The sequence below is a fragment of the Lithobates pipiens genome, unplaced genomic scaffold (genome assembly GCF_037356315.1).
Source record: "Lithobates pipiens isolate NorthernLeopardFrog02 unplaced genomic scaffold, aLitPip1_a1.2 Scaffold_13, whole genome shotgun sequence".
Taxonomy (NCBI): Eukaryota; Metazoa; Chordata; class Amphibia; order Anura; family Ranidae; genus Lithobates; species Lithobates pipiens.
In genome coordinates this window covers 447,075,778-447,092,519 of record NW_027507718.1, presented here as the reverse complement: position 1 = coordinate 447,092,519, position 16,742 = coordinate 447,075,778, and the positions used below count along the sequence as shown (strand labels likewise).

The 16,742-nt window shown below is 46.9% G+C and overlaps 1 protein-coding gene across 1 annotated transcript in view; it reads left to right on the top strand.

Annotated features, from left to right (window-relative positions):
• The window catches only part of CLRN2 (clarin 2), a 29,219-nt gene extending 12,711 nt beyond the window's left edge, over window positions 1-16,508 (top strand). The window contains exon 3 of the mRNA XM_077478613.1: window positions 15,903-16,508. Within this exon, the coding sequence (XP_077334739.1) occupies window positions 15,903-16,168 (266 nt within the window). The 3' untranslated portion in view covers window positions 16,169-16,508. The remainder of the gene's footprint in view (window positions 1-15,902) is intronic.
• Window positions 16,509-16,742: the final 234 nt, after the last annotated feature.

The window sequence follows — 16,742 nt, the reverse complement described above, 5'->3', positions numbered from 1 at the left end:
GGTATTTGATTGCCTCTGCGATTTTTATTTTTTGCGATATAAACGTAAAAAGACCGCAAATTTTGAAAAAAAATGATATTTTCTACTTTTTGTTATTAGAAAAATCCAATAAACTCAATTTTAGTCATACATTTAGGCCAAAATGTATTCAGCCACATGTCTTTGGTAAAAAAAAAGTCAATAATTGTATATTTATTGGTTTGCGCAAAAGTTGTCACATCTACAAACTAAGGTACGTTTTCTGGAATTTACGCAGCTTTTAGTTTACGACTGCCTATCTCATTTCTTGAGGTGCTAAAATGGCAGGGCAGTACAAAACCCCCCCAAATGACCCCATTTTGGAAAGTAGACCCCCTAAGGAAATTGATAAGAGGCATGTTGAGCCCATTGAATATTTTATTTTTTTGCCTCAAGCGATTGAATAATGACAAAAAAAAAATTTTATTTTTTTTTTTACACAAAGTTGTCACTAAATGATATATTGCTCACACATGCTATGGGCGTATGTGAAATGACACCCCAAAATAAATTCTGCTGCTTCTCCTGAGTACGGGGATACCACATATGTGGGACTTTTTGGGAGCCTAGCCGCGTACGGGGCCCCGAAAACCAAGCACCGCCTTCAGGCTTTCTAAGGGCGTAAATTTTTGAGTTCACTTCTCACTACCTATTACAGTTTTGAAGGCCATAAAATGCCAAGATGGCACAAAACCCCCACAAATGACCCCATTTTAGAAAGTAGACACCCCAAGCTATTTGCTGAGAGGCATGTTGAGTTCATGGAATATTTTATATTTTGCCACAAGTTGCGGGAAAATTACAAACTTTTTTTTTTTTTTTTTTTCACAAAGTTGTCACTAAATGATATATTGCTCATGCATGCCATGGGCATATGTGAAATGACACCCCAAAATAAATTCTGCTGCTTCTCCTGAGTACGGGGATACCACATATGTGGGACTTTTTGGGAGCCTAGCCGCGTACGGGGCCCCGAAAACCAAGCCCCGCCTTCAGGCTTTCTAAGGGCGTAAATTTTTGAGTTCACTTCTCACTACCTATTACAGTTTTGAAGGCCATAAAATGCCAAGATGGCACAAAACCCCCACAAATGACCCCATTTTAGAAAGTAGACACCCCAAGCTATTTGCTGAGAGGCATGTTGAGTCCATGGAATATTTTATATTTTGCCACAAGTTGCGGGAAAATTACAAACTTTTTTTTTTTTTCACAAAGTTGTCACTAAATGATATATTGCTCACGCATGCCATGGGCATATGTGAAATGACACCCCAAAATAAATTCTGCTGCTTCTCCTGAGTACGGGGATACCACATATGTGGGACTTTTTGGGAGCCTAGCCGCGTACGGGGCCCCGAAAACCAAGCACCGCCTTCAGGCTTTCTAAGGGCGTTACAGTTTTGAAGGCCATAAAATGCCAAGATGGCACAAACCCCCCCCAAATGACCCCATTTTGGAAAGTAGACACCCCTAAATTTAGGGGTACACTAGTGAGACTAGGTAATAAATGGCGGGTGCCCTGAAACTATAAAAAAATAACTAACCAACCAGCGTCACCTGTAACAGTTATATGGTGATCACTGGTGAAAGGGTTAACTAGGGGGCAATTAGGGGGCTTTATGCGGTAGTATATGGGGGTCCCTGGCGCTATAAAAAGCTGCAGCGAACCTAAATACCTACCTGCCTAACTAGCGTCACCTGTGACACTAATACAGCGATCAGAAAAACGATCGCTTATTAGGCTGGGTTCACACTGGAGCGATGCGGGAACGCCACGAATGCGCGGCGGGTTCCCGCATCGCATGCCTCCCGGCGGCAGTTCACACTGCCCTATGCGAACTGCTGGGAGTGTCAGTGAAATGTTACTGACACCCCCAGATCAGTTCGCAAATCGCAGTGCGATCTGCAAACTCGGATCGCATGGTGTGAACACCCATGCGATCCGATTCTGCTGCGGGCCAAAAAAAGGGTCCCGTGCGAATTTGCGGCGGGTGCGGCGGGTGTGGCGGGTGCGGCGGGTGCGGCGAATGGCTGAACTCGAATCGCACAGAGATCGGATGTGATTTGCACTGCAGTGTGGTGCGAATCACATCCGTTCTCATAAACCGCTGCAATGTGAACCCAGCCTTAGTGACACTGGCGACGGGGGGTGATCACGGGGTTAAACCTTTATTGGGGGGGTTAGGGGGGTACCTTAGAACTAAAGGGGGCTAACCCTAACTGCCTTAACAGTTATTAGTCACAAATGACACCCGCCGGGTGATCAGGGGGTTAAACCTTTATTAGGTAATAAATGGCGGGTGCCCTGAAACTATAAAAAAATAACTAACCAACCAGTGTCACCTGTAACAGTTATATGGTGATCACTGGTGAAAGGGTTAACTAGGGGGCAATCAGGGGGCTTTATGCGGTAGTATATGGGGGTCCCTGGCGCTATAAAAAGCTGCGGCGAACCTAAATACCTACCTGCCTAACTAGCGTCACCTGTGACACTAATACGGCGATCAGAAAAATGATCGCTTATTAGGCTGGGTTCACACTGGAGCGATGCGGAAACGCCGCGAATCCACGGCGGGTTCCCGCATCGCATGCCTCCCGGCGGCAGTTCACACTGCCCTATGCGAACTGCTGGGAGTGTCAGTGAAATGTTACTGACACCCCCAGATCAGTTCGCATATCGCAGTGCGATCTGCAAACTCGGATCGCATGGTGTGAACACCCATGCGATCCGATTCTGCTGCGGGCCAAAAAAAGGGTCCCGTGCGAATTTGCGGCGGGTGCGGCGGGTGTGGCGGGTGCGGCGAATGGCTGAACTCGAATCGCACAGAGATCGGATGTGATTTGCACTGCAGTGCGGTGCGAATCACATTCGTTCTCATAAACCGCTGCAATGTGAACCCAGCCTTAGTGACACTGGCGACGGGGGGTGATCACGGGGTTAAACCTTTATTGGGGGGGTTAGGGGGGTACATTAGAACTAAAGGGGGCTAACTCTAACTGCCCTAACAGTTATTACAGTCACAAATGACACCAATGCAAAAAAATAAAAAAATAAATGACATTGGTGTCACTGTGACTGGGGGGCAGGGGTAATTGGGGGGGGTGATCGGGGGGTAAAGGGGGGGTGTGAGTGTGCCTGGCATGTTCTACTGTGTGTGTAGAGTGTTGGTGCAACTCACCGATCCGCTCTCCTCCGTGTCGGAACGTAAAATACCGACACGGAGGAGAGAATACATCACTTCCTCTCCTGTGTTTACATTACAGGAGAGGAAGTGATGTCACGGGGGATTTCTATTCGTCGGGAGCGATCGCGAGGGGGTGGCCATGAATGAATGGCCGCCCCCTCGTCCCGGATCGCTCCCGGACGAAAACCGACCGCCGCAGGCACCGGGCGGGGGCCCGATCGGGCCCCCGACCCGCGGGAGGCAAGGGACGTACATGTAAGCCCTTATGCCTGCCCGTGCCATTCTGCCGACGTACATCGGCGTGCGGCGGTCGGCAACTGGTTAAACCACTGGAGCATGAAGGCCCCCATTTGCACTAAAGTGGAAGCGGTGTGGTGGCCTGGCTCCTGCTCATCATCCAGGATAATGTCGTCCTCTTCATTCTCCTCTCCCCATCCACGCACAACAGGGATCCCAGAAAGGTTTAAAGCATGCTCTTATTGCTCCTCCTCATCTGCCCCGGGAACCATCCTCCTCTGACTCCTCTTCAGACTCCTGTTGTTGACTGGTCTCAGATAGAGTAGCCCCCCCTGGGAATTCATCCAGCATTGCGACTTCCTCATCTTCCCGCTCCTGCTCCTCCACAGCTTGATCAATGACACGACGCAATGCACGCTCCATAAAGAAGGCATAAGGTACCATGTCACTGATGGCGCCATGGCTGCGACTGACCAGTTTGGTGATCTCCTCAAATGGGCGCAGAAGTCTGTATGCGTCGCGCATGAGCAGCCACTGGCGCGGTGAAAAAAAACCCAGCTCCCCAGAACCTGTTCTGCCGCAGAGTTCATACAGGTAGATGTTAACTGCACGTTTCTGCTGGAGCAGCCTATCAAGCATATAGAAGGTTGAGTTCTATCACATCGGGCAATCGCAAATAAGACGTCTGACCGGCAGATTGTGTCGCCGCTGAATGTCAGCAAGGCGAGCCATGGCCGTGTAAGATCTTCTGAAATGGGCCGAGATTTTCCTTGCCTGCCGCAAGATGTCCTGGACCCCAGGGTATTTGACAACGAATCGCTGCACGACCAAGTTGAAGACGTGTGCCATGCATGGCATGTGCGTGATTTTGCCCTGTTTCAATGCGCTAAGCAGATTGGCACCGTTGTCACACACCACTTTACCAACTGTCAAATTGAGCGGTGTTAGCCACTGATCTGCCTGTGAACGCAAAGCTGAAAGGAGTGCCGGGCCAGTGTGGCTCTTGGCTTCCAGGCACAACAGACGCAGCACGGCATGGCAACGTCTCACCTGGCATGTCGAATAGGTTCTGGGGAGCTTGGGCGGCGCAGCGGAAGAGACACTAGCAGCGGAAAAGGAGGAGTCAGCTGAGGAGGAGAGGGAGGAGGATGGAGGAGGAGGAGAAGAAGAGTCAGGCCTGCATGCAATCCGTGGCGGTAAAACCAAATCTACACGGGTGCCACGGGTTACATGATTGACGGCCGTCAGAAGGTTCACCCAGTGGGCAGTAAAAGTGATATACCTTCCCTGCCCGTGTTTGCTAGACCTCGTGTCTGTGGTCAGATGTATCTTGGCACCGACACTGTGTGCCAGAGATACATTCACTTGCCGCTGAACATGGCTATTTAGCTCATCCCAGAACCCTGCGCTCTGTATATAGCTCATCCTAGAACCCTGCACTCTGTATACAGCTCATCCCAGAACCCTGCACTCTGTATACAGCTCATCCCAGAACCCTGCACTCTGTACATAATGCACTCCAAACCCTGCATGCTTTTATTTAGACTCTTGGTTGTGGAAAAATAATAAAAGCATATTTTATAGGTAAAAGGAAGCTTGAGTTTTGTTTAATGATGTTAATGATGTCCCTTAAGCTCTACACACTGCAGAAGTTTGACCATGCCCACATTTGCCATGGCACACTATGCAAGGTTACTTCCTCCCTCAAGTGTCCCTCATTTTGAAGTGTAAAAGTTTGAAGGTATGCGCATATGATATGCACAGGAAAGCTGTGCGATTCCTGTGCGAATCAGATGCGTTGTTCCGCAGGCACTAGTGTGAACCCAGGATAAAGGAGCTTTTTCTGATTCTGGCACAAGGAATGCAAAGAGAACACTAGACCCTAGATACTTGCATTTTTAATAGGACAGGTTCTATCTGCATACTCCTTAGGGGATGGTAATCACTGGCACCTAATCAGGAATACCTAATTCTAATTTCATGGATTTGAAGTGGTGGTAAATGTAGGGGTGTACTTACTTTTTCAAGCAGACAATTCTGCATTTTTGTTAGGTTATGAGAATAAATGCACCCTGACAATTTTATGTGTCATTTGTTCAAATACAGTATATAACCTTTATTTGTAGGCACTGTTTGAATACAGATCTAATATTTGCCATGTTCAAATATGTTGAAAAAGTCACCTTTTCACATGACTGTTTATAATTCCTTCACAAATGCAGCACTGTCTTTTACTACAAAGCTCCCATTACTTTCTCCTAATGGCAGCCTGTATGGCAGTGGCGGCTGGTACTCAAATTTTTTTTTGGGGGGGTCAAACAAACCACACGACCGCACCGCCCCCCCCCCCCCCCATTTGTTTAATTTGTCGATCGATCAGTCAGTCGGTTGGTCTAAGCCTGCTAACCACCGCAACGCAGTGGTGTGAGATGGGCACATAGGAGGCAAGGCATTTTGCCTTGCTTGCATTGGGACTATGCTGTAAAATCCACCCAACACAGTCCCACTGTATATGGTGTGAATGTACCACCCATTTATTACACTGCACAGGTTGGAAAGTGGGCAATATATGTTTGCCACTTATTTACAGTAAAATGTGTTCCAAGTAATACTTTGAAAAAAGTACCAGTTACTTACCGGTAACTGTCTTTCTGGGAAATCTTCCAGGACGGCACACCCGAGAGATGAGAGGCTCCTCCCTACAGGAAACACAATCAATCGACAGCTGTTTTAAGTCCCCACCCTTCCCCTTGATCCTCAGTTTGTAGAGAAGTAACTCCTGAACCAGGTTCACAAGGGAAATCATTCCTCATAGGTACTCACCTTCTAGTGTTCTAGAATTTTCCCTCCTCCAACGGGCGGGAAGTAGGCCTGCCGTCCTGGAAGATTTCCCAGAAAGACAGTTACCGGTAAGTAACTGGTACTTTTCTCAAGTCATCTTCCAGGACGGCACACCCGAGAGGATAAACAAGTACCTCAGGCCTACCTTAGGGTGGGGCCACTGCAAAACCCTCTTGGCGAACCTTGGCTCTGCAGTGAGCTTTACCTCCACTCCATACGCTCATATGCTTGATGAAGGCATGTTAGCTGGATCATGCGGCTGATCTGCAGGTCTGCTCCACAGATGTTCCTGCCTTTTCCGCTTCAGATGCAGTATCTAGGTGAAATGGGCTCTTAAAAATGGAATCAGAAAACATGTTAAACTTGTAGGTTAGCAATGTTACCTATCTCACACATCTAACAACCATGGCCTATTATGCCTGTAGGTGCTACTTAGAACCACTAAAAAGATAAATAAGAGACCTGTGTAAGACAAGGACACTACATTAATCAATAAGAGGGCCTGTCTTAACACTATCCTGTTGAGGGAAATAAAACTGCTTCCTTTTTATCTTTATGTCAGCAAAAGACTAAAGGGAAGCCTACTTAAGGGAAATAGATTAACAGAAGCTTGAACCCTGGGTTTAAGGCATGCCCAATCTATGTCCTTACTTACGCCTGAGAGCCTTCTTCAGGAGATTAAAGTCCCTAGCAGGAGTAGACTACCCATATTGCTATGTCTAGTTTTGCTAAAAGGGCAAAATGAAGGCCATGCACCAAGCCGAAACCTATTCGATCGGGTATACATCTTTATACTTCATCCTCAGGCCCTAATACTCCTCTGAACAGAACTCTCCAAGTTCTTACTAAACAGGGCGATTCATTATCCCCTTCCTCCAGTGTCCCATAACCCTACAGGGCTTCAACCCTAGGAAATGGTTCTGGCATCCCTGAATGCAAGTGGTCAAGGTTTTCTGACATGTGGCAGCGGCAGCCCGAACTCCTGGCCCCTCCATGGAAAAGAAGGCTGAAATACAAAAAGGTGATACATGCATTATTAATATCACAAATAAAATGATCATAGATTGTGGGCACGGCACAATAGATTTAGACAGAAAGGACACAAGCATAGACAACAATGTTGTGTGCCTGAGTGTGACTAGCTAAACCAATATATCAAATATGGGAAGAGACCCAAATCTGAACCTCAACGTAGACAAACAGTCCTCATAGTCTGGTTTTCTGATGTGCTGCCAAGACGTAAAAACATTAAGACTCAAGCAAACCCTAAATGCTGCGTATTTCTTTAGTGCAGCTAGCTAGGTCATAACTGATATATAAATACGGAAAGGACAGGAACCCCCTTTACTGTTGTGCTTTACCTATGTACAGCAAAACAAGGCTATAAAGACAGAAAGACCCAAACTTCCATGTTGTGTATTTCTGACAAACCACCACAGTTATAAGATTAATATGAACACCAACTCCCGTGTTGTGCATTTCTGCTATGCCACAGGGAAAAATATGGAACACAAGACAATCCTTTCTGTCATGCACTTCTGTAGTGTAGTTCAGATAGAAACAACACTGAGAAAGGACACGAGCAACCTGCAGCATTGTGTTTTTCTGAAACAGAAAGCACCAGCCAGCTTCAATCTTGAGTATTTCTGCTGTGCAACAACATAAAAGCAGACACTGAGGAAAAAGACAGACAGCCTTTACAGCTGCAATCTTTCTGGTCTGCTGCAAAATAAAACAATAACGCCATGATGAGTATTCCTGCTGTGTAGCAAAACCTCAATCAGAAGGGACAGATAAGTTTAGGGTTCCCACACCCGTGCGACCCAACCTGCGACTTGGGACTGCAAGACGCATGAGAAGTCATATACTATGGCTTCCAATGGGTACCATTTGTGTCTGTGCGACACCAGCAGTCCCTGATTCCTGGATCCACAGACCTCAAGATTACACAGGTCGCAGGGAAAAAAAAAAAAAACAAATAGCAATTTTCAGGTCGAACCAGTAAGGGGTCCCCAATGCTGTGACTCCCTGGAGGATTGCAGCCAACAAACCCCTGCTGTGTATCCCTAAGATGCAGAAAGGTAGATCCATGAGAAACACTGCTTAGCCTGATATACAAACGATAAGGCAGTAAATATAGGACATACAGGACACAAACATTCAATCTTTGTGTATGTCTGATGTGTAGTAATATACCAATACTGAGCAGAGAGGCCACCATCCTCAATGTGTCTCTCAGCTGAGCAGCAAAAACAAAATCAGAAAAAGACAAGCAACCTTCACTGCTGTGTCCTGATATGCAGCCAATAAGGCAGAATATGCAAGACATAAAAGGACAGACAACCTTCAATCTTGTATATGTCTGATGTGCAACAATATAACAATTCTGAATAGAGATAGCACATGCATATTGAAGCGATTTGGCCTTGCGACTCAACATGTCAAATCGCATGGCTAAAATCAGCACAACACCACTTTGTGGTGCTACATGGATTACCAAAGGCAGTATATGTACTACACCTGGCAGGGGTTCAATTTGTATTTCTACTAAGTAGCCCAACAAATTCGAACCATCAATTTTCACTGCTGCCTTTCTGATAAGGCAGTAATACAGGACACAAAACCTCACAGACCTTAATGCTGTACAAATCTGATGTGCAACAATAAAACACTATGAATAGAGATAGCACATCCATATTGAAATGATTTGTCATGCGACTCAACATGTCAAATCGCATGTTTAAACTCGGCAGCCATTGCTGTTAATAGCACTGTCTGAATCAGCACAGCGCCCTGCAAATCAGGACCATCAGACTTCACTGCTGCCTTTCTGATAAGTAACCAACAAGGCAGTAAAACAGGACACAAAGCCCCACAGACAGACCTCAATCTTGTGTATGTCTGATGTGCAGCAATATAACCATTATGAGCAGAGATGTCACCAGACACAATGATGTGCATTTCTGCTGTGCAACACAAAACCAGAAAGTACAGACCACCTTCACTGTTGTATTCTTCTGATCTGTAGCCAAACAAAGCAGTACCTTTAGTATATAAAGGACAGCAAACAAGCTTCAGTGCAGTGCATTTCTGATGTACAGCAATATAGCCCTTATTAAGCAGAGATGTCACAAATCTCAATGTGTATTTCTGCTGTGCCACAAAAACATCCCAGCAAGCACAAACCTTCACTACTGAGGTCTACTGGTGTGCAGCCAATGAGGAGTCATGGTCTATCCCTTTATGAAATAACCAACAGGCAATTTATTTCATAGGCATAGCCTGGGCTGTAGATACTAAACCTCACCACCAGAGAAGGAACAGATCCTAAAATGGTTGGACACCCTACTATTAGTAGTAGTTGTTTGTCCTACCTTACCTCCATAGACTGAGCAAACGCTAGCCAGCACATATCCAGGTGGTGCCGATTAGCAACTAAAGTCTCAATGAGCCCAGCCCTAGAGACCAATTTAAGACCTCTCTAGAAGAGGTGGTTACCAGTTTAGCCTGGGAGGTAAATAGCTATTTGCAGGCTTCAAACAATTAATTATGTAGCTCTTGCATAGGTTTGCACAGAAAATCCTCAATTAAAAGGATGTAGGGAGCGATCTATGGTGAATCGCCTTTAGATCTGCCACTGCGTGGATTGTAGCCCAAACCAATAAAAAAAAAAAAGTTTCTTCTTACCTCCTACACTATAATATAAACACAGTGTAAAGGTGGAGTGGGAGGTTGGAGCTTATGAAAGTTAACTATAGCAGGCAACCCCCAAAAGGAGGATCTGTGACAAGGGAACCCCTACTGTGCCACACAGTAGCTTGGTCTCTGCCCCTCCTTGAATGTTAGGTCAGCTTTTAAACATTGTGAAGCAACTTCAGATTCCTAGCAGCTGGGCTAATAGGGCCGGTAACCTAGTGCACCTGCTGACCAGGGGAGCTTCTGAATCCACCAACCACTGCCCAATTAATAACCTGTTCAGTGGTATACCTGGCCTGTAAGTAACTTTGTATCTACCAGGTCCCCTCTGTACGCTATATTCATCCCTACTAAATGTACCACAACTGGGCATGTAGGGAGAGGCTGGCAACCTACTGCTGCGATAACCACAGTGTCTCTGCTGTAAGAGGGAGCTGTGGCTGGTGGTTTTAGCAGTGGCGTCTGCGCTATTTGTATCCCGACCCCAGGTTCTGCACTGCACCAGTCAGTATATACACGGGGAAGGGGGAGCAATGGCCTACCTACCTCTTTCTCATCTGAGGTGGTTTAGGCACACTCGTTCCTCTGCACCACCTGTCCACCATACAGCTTCTCTGATGTAAGAGGGAGCTGCGGCTGGTGTTTTTAGCAGAAGCTTAAGGGCTATTTGAATCCAGACCCCAGGTGAGATCTCAAATGCCCAGGAACCCTCTGGCTGGAATTGGGGATTTTGCAGCTAAATTCCCACGGCAAAAGGAAAGTAAAGTACTCACCGTTGTCGTCTTCCTCTTTTTGCCACAGCCAGCGGGCTTGCTTTTCCATCCTTATGGTCCACACGCAAGGAGGATAGCCGCCAAAGTGCTCCCCCCCCCAACTGCTGTCCCCATAGGGAAGTCAGTCTATATACATGGGGGGGGGGGGGCAATGCCTTCCATTCCTCATTCCCATCTTCATATCTGAGGTGGTTAAGGCAGACATCCACCGTAGTAAACTGGTGCCTCCTCGCTCTAGAGAAAGGAGGATGTGGGCGCCTGCTCCTACTGACTCTCAGCCTTCCCTCCTGGGTAAGAACGCCGCTGCCATTTTCCCGAAGTTTGAAAATGACGCGGGTGCTTGTTGCCACGCCCTCTCCGGCAGCCCACGCGAGCTACCGGGGACCCAGGAGTCGGGGACAAGCCCCCTGGAAAGAACCGATGGCCAGCACCCCCGTCTGAACAGCCACCTGTACAGGTAAGGAGGGGGGAGACAGGATAATGGCCCCTGAAGTTCTGGGTACACCACTGTACCCAGGGTCCTTCAGCTCTCAGGGGGGCTCTTCCAATTTCTGCTGCCCGCCCTGAGGAAAAGATAGGGGAACCCCCCAGGAAGGACAAGAATATCCTACCAGACCCAGAGGCTTCCCAGGCTTGTGGTCCGGCTCCCAGGGGGAGACCACCAGCCCCAGGCTTCGGGTCATTTGGAAAAAAACAAACAGTTTCGCTGTGTAGGGAGAAACACAATCAAAAAACTGAGGATCAAGGGGAAGGGTGGGGACTTAAAACAGCTGTCGATTGATTGTGTTTCCTGTAGGGAGGAGCCTCTCATCTCTCGGGTGTGCCGTCCTGGAAGATGACTTGAGAAAAATGGCAAACTCACAGAGATTGCCCAGTTTTCACTGGCACAAATTTTATATAAGCTTCTATGTGTACCTTCTCTAGGAATAGAAGTTTTTTTTCCAACTTTTACTTCTTTTACACACATGTAGCACACCCCTTAAGGGGGCACAGTTGAACTGGGATCCCCCATCCTGCATAGCCAGGCACTTCAGAGACAAAGATCAGTCCATGACTTTGTTTTTTGTGGTTTATTGAGAGTTAATAACTTGGATGGGAATGGGAAATTATGAGATGTCCACTTGACTTCAGCAACAACACTTTAGAAGCATCTTCAGGGACATTCTCTTATACACAGTCTTTATACAGCCTCCTTGACACTCCTCCTGCACTTTACTTGCTTGCAGATGTCAGCTGGATCACTGTAAACAAATTAGACAGGCACAGTCAGATTCAGAAATGGTCCTTTGCCATCAGGAACTCTAAGCCCCTTGTTGTGTAGCAGAACCCCGTGATCAGCTTGCAATCTCCCTCCTGTAGCTACTGATCCCAGCACCAGCTCTTCAGGCACTGCCAACCCATCTGGCTGCAGCTGCCTCCTTCAATAGCCCTCCAGGCTAATTTCTCACAGCAGTCCACCGGACTGACTCACACCAGCCCACCCGGCTGACACTGCAGGAGATCTTCCATGGAAGGGATGAAGACTTGGCACTAGGGATGAGCCCGCCAGGAAGTCGGCGCAGCGCTGTGCTCATCACAGGCAGTAAGACATTTCCCCGATGTGCTGCTGCAGAGATCTGGCAATGTCTCACTGCCTGTGATTAGCACAGCGCTGCGCCGACTTCCTGGTGGGCTCTGCACGTGTTCTATGCAAACACGCCTGAGCTCACCCCTACTTGCCACAATGCATTCTTCAGGAAGAACTGGATACATGCGGCAGTCTCCCCCCTTGTTAGTCCCCAGTGGTGCTGCTGTACTTACAGTGTCCTCACACTTGCTCCCGTGCCTCCAGGAAGGGCTTTCCCAAAATCCTGGCCCAAGATCTCCCCCACCCCCAGACTAGGGAGTACACCAGAAGGCCACTGACAGTCTCCGCAGCACTATATTTCCATCTTCCACCCAACTGCCCCTGCTGCCATGGCTTATCCCTATTTATGAGGTAAGCCTTGTCCTCTGCCAGCCCTCTACTGGAGATTGCCTGAGGCCCTCACGAATGTTCCAAACAGCTCCTCCTATCCTCCACCCACTAGCTCTAGAAGTTTCTACAACTTTAACCAGTTGCTGCCCACCCACTGTTAAATGGCGGAGGGACGGTGTGGCTCTTGTTCTGGGTGGACGTCATATGATGGCACCCAGAACGGCTGCTCTTGGGGGCATGCAGCGTGGCGATTGGAGCTGTGCCATGTTGCATGGACACGTCGTGACCCCGATCTCTGTCCAATCACAGCCAGTCACATGTAAACAAGGAAGTGCTGTGAATCGGCTCTCCTCATCTCACACTGACAGAGTGTGTGGCGAGAAGTGCCATTCAGCGGCATCTCCTCACAGGGGAGACTTGGGCAGGTAATCTGGGCACCGATCGTCAGTGTCCTGATTACAGGACAGCCCTAGCAGTGCTTATCAGTGCCCGTCAGTGCCACCAATCAGTGCCCATCCACACTCCCAATCAGTGCCTATCAGCGCCCATAAGTGATGCCAGTCAGTGCAGCCTTTCAGTGCCCATCAGTGCTGCCCATCAGTGCCCATCTGTACCACCCATCAGTTCTCACCACCACTATCAGTGCCGCCTATCAGTGCTCATCAGTGCCACCTATCAGTGCAGCATATTAGTGCCTCCTCATCAGTGCCACCTAATCGGTGCTCAGAAGTGCTGCCACATCAGTGCCCATAAGTGCTGCTTTATCATTGCCCATCAGTGCAGCCTCATCAGCTCACATCAGTGAAGGAGAAACATTACTTACAAAATTTATTGACAGAAACTAAGAAAAACTTATTTTTTTCAAAATTTTCGGTCTTTTTTCTTTCTTTTTTTGTAAAAAACAAAAATCCCAGCAGTGATTAAATACCACCAAAAGAAATCTCTATTTGTGTGAAGAAAACGGTAAAAAATTTATTTGGGTACAGTGTTGCATGACCGCACAATTGTCATTCAAAGTGTGACAGCTCTGAAATCTGAAAAATGGCCTGGCCAGGAAGGGGGTAAAAGTTCTCTGTATTGAGGTGGTTAAAAAAACCATTACCTATAAACCTACACTAACAAATAGCACACACTAGAGGGTGCTACACGCATTTATTTTTTTCCTTTCTGGAATCATTTTCTCACCAAGCTTGTTTGCCTTAGACCCGGTTCACACAGGGGCGAACCGTCAGGCGACTTAGCCGCCTGACAAGTCGCGTCCCATTCTGGGCAATGGAACTGTTCTAATCGGAGCGACTCAAGTCGCTCCGACTTAGAAAAAGGTTCCTGTATGACTTTTGGGGAGACTTGCATTGACTTCTATACAGAAGTCATTTTGCAAGCCGCCGCTAAAGTCGGATCCCGGTCGCCTGAGGCAGTCGCGCTGCAAGTCGTGCTGCCTCAGTGTGAACTGGGTCTTAGCCCTTGTACACACGGTCGGAAATTCAGATTGGACCGTGTTGTTGGATAATCCGACCGTGTGTGGGCTCCATCTGACTTTTTCCGTCGGAACGTCCGACCAACAAAGTTTGAGAGCTGGATATAAAAAATTTCCGACAACATGATCCAATCAGACTTTGTCTGATCGTTTGTAGAGAATTCCGATCGGACAAAGTGCCACGCATGCTCAGATCAAATTACAAGACCAAAGCTATTGGCTACTAGCCTGAACCGTAGTCCCGTTGTAACCAACGAACGTCATCACGTTCCGAACGATCGGATTTTCTGACAACTTTGTCCGACCACGTGTATGCAACACCAGTATCGGAAAAAATCAGACGGATTTTGTTGTCGGAATGTCCAACCGTGTGTACAAGGGCTTAGAGAGTACACCTGTGGACTGTAATTGCCAAGCCCTGGTTCACACTAGAATGTGGTGCAGGAAGCCCACGATCCGTGTGCGTTTCCCTAACTGTGTTCAAATCACACTGCCCTTGCAATCTGCAGCAGGTGTCAGTGCACTGTTAATGAAAACCCAAACGCAGATCACAAACGCAGTGCGCTTTCCTGCCCAGGATCACATGGTACAAAACTACCATGCGATCTGGTTGCCGGGCTTTCCCAAAAGTAGTTCATGCTCTACTTTGTGCGATGAGGTGCAATTTGAGCCTGTTCTAAAAGCATGGGCACAAATCACACTGCACTGAATCGCATGGGAATTTCTGTGCAATTGAGAGGTGATTTACAGTGTGATCAAGGGCTAACTTCTGAAAATGCTAGTTCCTTGGCTAACATGCTCATAATTAGGCTGGTCATACACTAGTCTACATTATTCTAGTTTAGCGAGATGGACTGAGCAATAGAAATCACTCAATTCTGGTATTCAGACTAAACAGCATGGATGGAGAAGAATCTCCTCTGATGGCTATTGTATTCAGACAGCCAGAGCCCCCAGGGCTGTCTGAATACCCGAATAATGACTGCAGGACAAGCAAATAGATCAGACTTTTTTTTATTATTCCCTGACCTTAATTTATTGATGCTGACTCTTGCACAGTAATTCAGATGTCTAAAGATGCATCTAGTAAACTAGTTTTTTCAGATAGAAACCAGTAACGGCAGCCCCCATTTTTCTTCCATGAGAAGTAAGCATAAGGCCGCGTACACACGGGCGGACTGTTCGCCCAACTAAGTTCGTCAAACAATCCGACAAACAGTCCGCTCAAAATTTGCATGAACGGACTTGACCACACACGATGAACGAACAGTCCGCTGAAAGCGTGCGCGATGACGTGAACGGCACGTACGACGGGACGAGAAATTAGACGTCCAATACACTGCAATGCAACCTTCTCCGTGTAAATCCTTTCTGAGCATGCACGAAACTTAGTCTGTCGAACAAGCCTACACACGAGCGGACTGTCCGCTGAAACCAAGTTTGGACGGACCGTCTTACGGAAATTCCGAAAGACTTTGTTCGTCAGACTGTCCGCTGAAACTGTCCGCTGAAGCCCACACACGAGCGGATTGTCCGCTGAAACACTGTTCAGCGGACTAAGTTGGGCGAACAGTCCGCCCGTGTGTACGCGGCCTTACTTTGCCAACAAAACATGATTAGGAATAAGAAAAGCAAACATGGTTTTTAAAAGATAGTATACCAGTACATCTTTTGTGTTGAGATGAACATTTTTATTCATGGAAATTATATCTCTGCAGGTCTGTTTATTGTATTTGCGGTGACCAGCTTTATAGCTGCAGTCCAGCTCCACCACCTGACAGATCGGATGGCTAATTTCAGTGAAAACGTCTTTAGGATTGTTATTCTAGAAGAGAAGTACGAAGACTCCTTTTGGGTTTGTGTGGCGAGTGGAGCAATGCATGCTTTCAATATGCTGCTTATGGCGGCCACTGCAATACGTTTACCCAAGCGGAAGACTAAAACCGAGGAGGCAAACGTAACTGCAGAGGACATTATGTATTAGTGATATTCATGGAGATACAAACAAGTTACTTCCTGGCACGATGATGGCTCATTACTTCAAGACTTGGATTTTTTTTACTCTTTTCAGACTTACAGTGAGATTTTACCCCATGGAATCTGTGGATAAAAGAACACTTTGAGACAATGAAGCTTCTTAAGTAAATCTGAATCAAAACTGCATCAGAACAAAGGGCGCTTTAAATGCACCTAAAAAATAAAATGTTATTTTATTTAAAATTAACAATAATTTTTGAGTTTTATGTATGATAAAACAATGGTGTGCTTATTCTTTATTTTGTATCAGAAAAATAATAACCTACAATGCAATGCCTGATAATAAACCTGCACTAAAATATATTATACAAAATGTGATAAAACCTGGTTTCCGAGATTTTATTATTAATGGACAACATTGATTTGAAAACGGAACAAAGGAAACCTGCTAGAGCTCACAAGCAGGCCTGTATGTTCCTTTATTCCCTGCAATCAGCCGTGTGCCAAGGCCCTCGAGTCTGCTCTTGCTCCGCTATAGTCCACTTTCAAATAACAGCCCACACACCAAAGATGTTCATCTC